The sequence below is a fragment of the Gasterosteus aculeatus genome, chromosome 14 (assembly GCF_964276395.1).
Source record: "Gasterosteus aculeatus chromosome 14, fGasAcu3.hap1.1, whole genome shotgun sequence".
Classification (NCBI taxonomy): Eukaryota; Metazoa; Chordata; class Actinopteri; order Perciformes; family Gasterosteidae; genus Gasterosteus; species Gasterosteus aculeatus.
This window is the reverse complement of record NC_135702.1, coordinates 4,757,861-4,765,946: the sequence shown is the minus strand read 5'-3', so window position 1 is coordinate 4,765,946 and position 8,086 is coordinate 4,757,861. Positions and strand designations below refer to the sequence as shown.

Here is an 8,086-nt window from a genome sequence, read left to right as displayed (position 1 = left end):
GCAGCCGGGTTGCGCAAAACTCACCGCCAACCAGCCGGACGTTATCACGGAAAGAAACACACGTTAGCGCTTTTTATTTATTTTTGTGTGTGTGTAAGCTATCCACTTAAAAACATCTGGACTTTCGCCGATGACTCGGTGCCGCATCGACGCATAGAAGAGCCGCGCACAGGCGGTGTTTCCGGGATCGAATGGGTGGGAAGAAGAAGAAATCGGCGGTGCAAGCGGCGGCTGCTGCCATGGCCCCATCATCATCATCATCATCATCAGCGGCAGCGGCGGCGGGCAGGACTGGTGCTGCGCCGGCGGAAGAGCCGAAGAAACAGCCAGCCAACAACAACAAGCCGGCCAAACCAGCCAAAGACAACAAGTCTAAAGGTAGCGGTGCTTGGCTGCTGGTTTCATAGTCCGTGGGGGGGAAAACACCGCAGAGAAACGGGGCCGTAGAACCGATCGGTTCAGCCCTGTATGCGGTGACATAACCACGCATGTGTTGTAATGGTATATATATTAGCCTTCAGGGGTGCATATTCCACTGTAACACCTTTTGCATCAGGACCTCAAGCTTGGCTCATTGTGATCACAGTGTAAAGTAAAACACCAACAGCTTTCAGGGTAGATTTCCATACTTGGCCCTCTCTTGCCTTTCTTCATCTCCTATTATGTAGTGTAACACAGTGACAGCTTGTCATGCTATTAAACAAACTAATGGGGCTCTGGACACTTGTAATGGACAGTTACCTGCTACTGTTAATCAGTCAATCTTGAGATACATTGAAAGCATATTTGTATCCTTGTACAGCATAATTAGGACGAGAGTGTGTTTGTGTGTGTAATGAAATTAAGCTTATTGAATCCTTAAAATATGTTGCTTTTAAAGTGGCACAATTCCGTTTTTCCCTGTGTCTTTCCAGCTCCAAAGACCTACAGTCTTGCCAACACTTCCCAGGTTGACACGGGGGGAGTCACAGACAAGTCCATTCTTAAAGTAAGTCGTTTCAGTGACATCACTGCGTGCTTGATCTCTCTCAGTGCCAAGTAAACGTCGCTGCTGTGACCTGTTCTTGCCGACATAATAATCCATTTTAAAACGTTGATGAAGAATGTGATTTTACCCTTTAAAACAGGTTGCTATCCAAGCTGAACTAGAGAAGAAGATCATCAAGCTGATCAACGACTTCAGAGAGGAGAATGGGGACAAAGGGCCCATATCCGGGAGACTTACCAACAAAAAGTTGCTGGTAAAAAAACAAAATCATCCCTCTAATCCGGATTGAACCTCACGTGTACAGATCTGTTTCATCTTGTCGTGTTTGTGCGTGCAGGACCTCTACACAGCCCTGCAGAAGTTCAACTTCAAGAGAGAGCACATTGAGGAGGCGATGAAGAGCAGCGTGCTGTACGGAGGGGATCTGCACTCTGCTCTCGACTGGCTCTGCCTCAACCTCAGAGATGGTAACGGAGCCTCGGCTGTCGTCGGCATGACGCCCTTGTGGACACGGGGGGCTGTTAAAAGCGTGACTTTCCTCGTGTGTTGTCTCTTCACCAGAGGAGCTGCCGGAAGGTTTTACCCAGCAGATGCAGGAGGAGAGTCAGAGGAGCAGGCCCAGGTTCCAGCCTCCGGTTCAGGAGAAACCTGCACCCCCGAGCCCCAAAGCACCCAGCGAGCACCGCAGGGAGCCCGCCAAGGTCGCTTTGTCTAGTCGCAAGCGTAAGCTGGATAAAAAGATGCCCGCCGAAACGCTGAATGAAAGTCCTGTGTTTTCAGGTGACGGAGAAGGACGACGCTGCCAGCATGAAGGATTGGATCTTAAGGTATGCAGAGCAGAGCAGTGACGAGGAAGAGGAGGAGGAAGTCGGGAAGAAGACACACAATCCTGAACTAGAGGAAAAGTTTGATCCAGTAAGTAACACTTTTCAAATGATTAATTGATTTAATAATTCACTGTGCTGCTAAGCTAAGTGGTGTTAAGGTAGTAAATGCTGCACAGTGCAGTAAACATGCCTGTTATTTCTTGTATAGAATGACAGGTATTTGGCTCTTACTGCTCAATTGTATGACGCAAAAGAAATGGCAGCGACTACCAAGGCAAAAGGAGATAAGGCGGGCCAGAGGATGGCGCAGGACCGCATACGCATCATCCAGCAAGGTGAGCGGGCTCTAACCATTAAGTGCCAGGACTAAACTATTTTACACTTAGAACACACGTGTTATCCTTTTTTTTCCCCCCCAGAAATGAAGCCGCTGGAGTCCCACCCTGTGTTCAATCCAGCTATCAAGGTGGTCGACGTGCCTCAGAAGGAGAAGAAGACCCTTCCTGTCAGCGAGAACAAAGGGGATGCCAACTTCAACTTATTTGAGCAAACTGAAAAGCCCCCTCCTGCCGCAAAAGGTTTGCATCTCGCACGTGAGCACCAGCCAAGCCGGGCTGTAGTAAACATTAAACATGCTGTGGTTCAACTGGTAATTCAAGCCCAATACGCTGTTAACTACCACTCATTTAGATGTTGTATGGACATTAACATAAACATGGGGTTTTAACAACTAAGCCATATGAATTTGTATGTAACAAACTGCTGTACCAAACCATCAGACTTACATCCCTGTGGAGTCGTTTGAATCATTTCAAATGACATTTTTCCCTTTCCTCCAGTGCCGAAAAAGAATGAGCCAAAGGACATCCGTAATTTTGACTACACAGCTCGCAGCTGGACAGGAAAGTCTCCCAAACAGTTCCTCATCGACTGGGTGCGAAAGAACCTGCCCAAGAGTCCAGCGCCGGCGTTTCACAAGGTTGCTGCCGGAAGATACTGGAGATCCAAGTGAGCGCGGAGTCGCAGCAGACCGCGGTGCTATTTCAAATCGGTGTATAGCTGCATCTCGCAACGTGACTGGTGTTGATGTGCTGTCTTCGCGTCCCACAGGGTGCGTGTGCAGAGAACCGAAGACGTTCTTGAAGTCTGTCCAACGATCTTGACGGAGGACAGCATGCAGGCCCAACATCTGGCAGCCACACTGGCACTCTACACCCTGGTTAAAGGACAGGTAATGCATGTAACCAGGCCCGAGTTTATTCCCCCCCCCTCCCGTAGTAACCGCCATCCGTCTGAATCGTTCCCTCCCCAGTCCGTGCACCAGCTCCTCCCTCCAACCTACAGAGATGTGTGGCTGGAGTGGAGGGACAGCGAGCAGCACCAACAGGAAGAGAGTCGCACCGCCGCCAACAAGCCTCGAGACCAGTTCATCTCCCGGCTTCTGACTAGACTCAAACAGCAGCAGCAGAACCAGCACCCGTCAGTCCCGGAGGTGGGCTCCCAGGGCCAGCGTGGGCAGGGCAGTGCTGGGGATGAAGAACCCGAAGAGTCCTGGGAGAACCTGGCCGGTCTTGATATTGTGGAGGGAGGGGAAGAACTGGAGGACAGGAGCGAGAAAAGAGCGAGGGCAGAAGGGGCACTTGAGGCGTCCAGAGAGCTCTTAATGAAGCTGAAGAAGTCCCCGCTGGCCAACAAACTGAAGGTACAAACACACGAGCATTTTGCCTTACCACAATAAAAGCTATTTTCACCTGGAAGATGCATGAACTGAACCCAAGCGACTCAACCTTCAAGGCACAGCGAGAGCAGCTCCCCGTCTTCCAGCATCGGCATCGCGTCCTGGAGGCTCTGCAGCGCCACCCGGTGGTGGTGGTGGCCGGGGAGACGGGCAGCGGAAAGAGCACCCAGATCCCCCAGTTCCTCCTGGAGGAGATGTTAACCGGAGGCAAAGTGGCGAAGCCGTGCAACATCGTGGTGACGCAGCCCCGCAGGATCTCCGCCATGAGCCTGGCCTGCCGGGTCAGCCAGGAGATGGGCTGCGAGGACGGACCGGGGTCAAAGGTGAAAGTGCTTTTTTTTCCCCCCTGGTAGCTTAGCTTGGGACGCTCCGTCGACCGTGCTTTGAATCGGCGGGTTCCGTGTTTTGCGTTGCAGTCGTCGCTGTGTGGGTACCAGATCCGCATGGAGAATGAGTCCGGGGAGTGGACCCGCTTGCTGTACTGCACCACCGGGGTCCTGCTCAGGAAGTTGCAGCATGACCGACACCTCAGCTCCCTGACGCACATCATCGTAGACGAGGTACTGGCGGTAATGAAGGTGTCCCCCCTTCAAACATGCTCATTATTTGTAATGTTGACTGAAGGTCCAGGTTATTTCACCCCCACCTCTTCACCTCCATCCCCTCAGGTCCACGAGCGCAGCGTCCAGTCAGACTTCCTGTTAACCATCCTGAAAGACGTCGTCATGAGAAGATCGGACCTGCAGCTGATCCTCATGAGCGCCACGGTGGACTGCTGCAAGTTCTCCAACTACTTCAACCGCTGCCCGGTCATCAACATTCCCGGGAGGACTTTCCCCGTGGAGGTAAGAGCAGCTCGCGTCTACTCGTATGCGTAATTCAACGGTTTCATTTCCTACATTGAAGTGGATGTTAGCGATAAGATCTATTTTTGCACGAAATCCTTCCACAGATGTATTTAAAGGGCTTTGCAGGAGACGCAGGATTCAATCTTTTGTTGTTGCTGTTTTTTTTTAGGTGTTCCACTTGGAAGATATAGTGGAGCAGACGGGCTACGTCCTGGAAAAGGACTCCGAGTACAGCCAGAAAATCCTTGAAGACGAGGAGGAGGTCAGCATCTCTATCTCACAGAAGGGGGGCAGGACCGCCCAGCACCAGGTAACGTCGGCTCCCCGCAGCAGTAACGCAGTATCCGCATGGCGGTGGAGTGGAATCCGTGCACGTTACCTGTTACTGCGTCTGTTCCAGGAGGTGATATTGAGGGACCCCTCTTCCGGCTGGGATCTGGGTCCAGATCTAGACCACTTCAGCAGCAGGACTCGGCAGGTGTTGCAGTACATGAACCCGAATAAGATCAACATGGACTTACTGGTTGACCTCATCGACTATCTAGGTACAACACGTGATCCGGCTCGTTTCAGGACACGCTGCCGCCTGCCGTCTGTCACATTACGGCCTTTTTCGCACTCTGTCCAGACAAATCGCCACAGTTTGCGAGGCTGGACGGCGCCGTCCTCGTGTTTCTGCCGGGCCTGGCTCACATCCAGCAGCTCCACGACCTGCTCACCTCGGACAAGAGGTTCAGGGACAAAAACAGGTGACATACGCGGGCCGGTGTAGTCCACCATGTGACTCAGAGCGGTGAGGCGCACAGATGCCGGGGGCCCTCTGTAAACCACCTCTGATGGGGTGTTGTAGGTACAGGATCGTCGCGCTGCACTCCACCCTCTCATCCAAGGACCAGGCTGCTGCCTTCACGGTGCCACCGGCTGGATCCAGGAAGGTACTTCTAAATGTGCTGTGATGAAGCGTTGAGAAATAGGAAGATGGAACAATTGAGTCGAGTTCACGTTCAAGAAAAGAAAAGAAAGAGCTGCATTTCTGTTGAAATAATCTTGGAATAAAACCAATTATATTTATCTTAAATTAATAGCTGAACAAATGTAGTCGTTGATCCGCTGTGTCTCCTTTAGATTGTCTTGTCTACCAACATCGCCGAGACGGGCGTGACTATTCCCGACGTGGTGTTCGTCATCGACACCGGAAAGACTAAAGAAAACAAGTAAGGCCTCAGGAACAATAGAGAGAGAGAGTGTTGATATTACACAACCTTCTGTTAAGTTAGAACAGATTGTAAATGTGAACGCTGACATGTGTTGCGCAGGTACCACGAGAGCAGCCAGATGAGCTCCCTGGTGGAAACGTTTGTTTCCAAAGCGAGCGCCCTGCAGAGGCAGGGCCGAGCGGGACGAGTCCAAAACGGCTTCTGCTTCAGGCTCTACCCGAAGTTCCGGTACGGAGGTCGTCAGTCGTTTTGAAGAGAACGACCAATACGCATTAAGAAAGTGCTGATCTGTTCTGCTCTGGTTTGACCCCCCGTGACCTCAGGTTCGACGCCTTCATGGAATACTCCATTCCGGAGATACTGCGAGTCCCGCTGGAGGAGCTCTGCCTTCACATCATGGTACAAAACCCAAACCCAGTCGCACAGACACAGAAATCAAAAACCCCGCAAAGGGGCTTAAGGCGTCCTTTCCTCCACGCTCTCTCCGAGTAGAAATGTCAGTACGGCTCCCCGGAGGAGTTCCTGAGCCGGGCCCTCGATGCCCCTCAGCCCCAGTCGGTCAGCAACGCCGTCAACCTGCTGAGGAAGATCGGCGCCTGTCGCCCCGACAACCACCTGCTCACCCCTCTGGGACACCACCTGGCGGGTCTGCCGGTCAACGTGAAGATCGGCAAGATGCTGATCTACGGAGCCATCCTCGGCTGCCTGGAGCCCATAGTACGTCCCCGGTTCTTCCTTTAGAGCTCTCTGTACATACAAGGCCGTAAATGACTTGCTTATTGGGAGGTTTGTTTCAGGCAACCATCGCGGCGGCCATCTCGGAGAAATCTCCCTTCTCCACACCCATGAACAGGAAGGAGGAAGCCAACCTGGCAAAAGCTGCCCTGGCATTGGCCAACTCTGATCACCTGACCATATACAACGCATATCTGGGGTAGGAACTCCAATTATTCTATTAGCTATATTGCTAGAAATGGTTTGTGTGTACAACTGGGAAGTAGGGTCAGAATATGATAAACTTTTAATAGATTCAAAATATCTATAACTATTTATTGGTATTTATGAGGTCTGAAATAGTCTGGTAACAGAAATGGGTGAATAACCAGCATCAGGAAGCTGCTCCCGTAGGAAAAAAACTCCCATTGCCAAATCTTTCACACAAAAAGGAAACAAATAACTTCAGGGATCAGTCTGAAATTCTCCCCTTGTGATTTTCCTGTCACGCCACCAGGTGGAAGAAGTCCCAGACTGACGGACAAAGAGCAGAAATGTGTTTCTGTAGACAACACTTCCTCAATCGCACAGCTCTCGTTACAATAGAGGTAATGCACACATTTGGAAGATCGATAATCTAAATTGACCTCCTGTCTGACCCTGTGTGTGTGTGACCCGTCTTCTATTCAGAGTGTGAAGCACGAGCTGATGAGGATGATGGAGCAGGCGGGTTTTTGGTCGTCTCGCTCCAAGCCCCAAGCGGCGGCGGCGCTGTCCAAGCACCAGATCTCCGTCCTGAACGCGGTGCTGACGGCGGGGCTGTACGACAGCGTGGCCCGCGTCCTCTGCACCCCCTCCGTGGACGTGCTGGAGCGAGTGGTCTGCACGGTGGAGACGCCCCAGGGCAAGGCTCAGGTCCACCCCTCGTCCGTGAACCGCAACCTGCAGACGCACGGCTGGCTGCTGTACCAGGAGAAGGTACGGGGGACGAGGGCGCGGCATCTTCGGTGCCTCTCCGAGTCCACCGTGTGTGCTAATTGCCGTCAATCCGCAGGTGAAATACGGTAAGATCTACCTGCGAGACACCTCCCTGATCTCCCCTTTCCCTGTGCTGCTGTTCGGAGGCGACATTGATATCCAGCACAGAGAAAGGCTCATCTCAGTGGATGGATGGATCCTCTTCCAGGTGAGAGGTCACCGGGGCTGCTCGTTGTCCGAGCCGTACTTGACTTAGTTAGTGGCCAAGTGAGTGGATCCGTCTTTTTGCTCAAAGGCTCCCGTACGGATCGGTGTGATCTTCAAACACCTGAGGAAGCTGATGGACTCGCTGCTGGAGAGGAAGCTGGAGAATCCGAGGATGAGCCTTGAAGGTAAACGCGCGCGGTTCTGTTCAATGCTCTGACAAAGACACGGCTAAGCAGCTTATTTCATCATGTGTCCTGTAGGGGAGAAGACCATCCACATGATTCTGGACCTGATTAAATCAGAGTGACGTCGGATCTGAAGAATATATCTTTCCTTTACACCATCGACACACCTGGTATTGAGACTCCTAATGAACGCCTGCAGACAGATGTGGACATCCTGAAGATGAACAGACGCCTACAGAGAACTGTTACTCACATTGAGGAGGACTGTAATCACATGAGATGCAAGAAAAACTATGTGGAATTTTGTGGCCAAAACATAGAAAATGATGTTGTCAAATAAAGATGTGCACATTTTTATCTGAATCTTTTATTGTGAGATGGATA

At 51.6% G+C, this 8,086-nt stretch overlaps 1 protein-coding gene across 1 annotated transcript; it reads left to right on the top strand.

Annotated features, from left to right (window-relative positions):
* The first annotated feature begins 13 nt into the window (after positions 1-13).
* dhx29 (DEAH (Asp-Glu-Ala-His) box polypeptide 29) lies at positions 14-8,057 on the top strand. The gene is made up of 28 exons (XM_040197990.2): positions 14-378; positions 915-988; positions 1,128-1,241; positions 1,326-1,455; positions 1,550-1,689; positions 1,769-1,903; positions 2,024-2,150; positions 2,235-2,393; positions 2,655-2,823; positions 2,926-3,046; positions 3,128-3,517; positions 3,610-3,876; positions 3,970-4,113; positions 4,222-4,398; positions 4,571-4,711; positions 4,802-4,946; positions 5,030-5,150; positions 5,252-5,336; positions 5,527-5,615; positions 5,718-5,846; positions 5,942-6,017; positions 6,111-6,335; positions 6,416-6,552; positions 6,850-6,940; positions 7,023-7,310; positions 7,387-7,518; positions 7,606-7,702; positions 7,778-8,057. The coding sequence occupies exons 1-28, from the start codon at positions 192-194 to the stop codon at positions 7,822-7,824; spliced, it is 4,137 nt and encodes a 1,378-aa protein (XP_040053924.2). The 5' UTR covers positions 14-191; the 3' UTR covers positions 7,825-8,057.
* Positions 8,058-8,086: the final 29 nt, after the last annotated feature.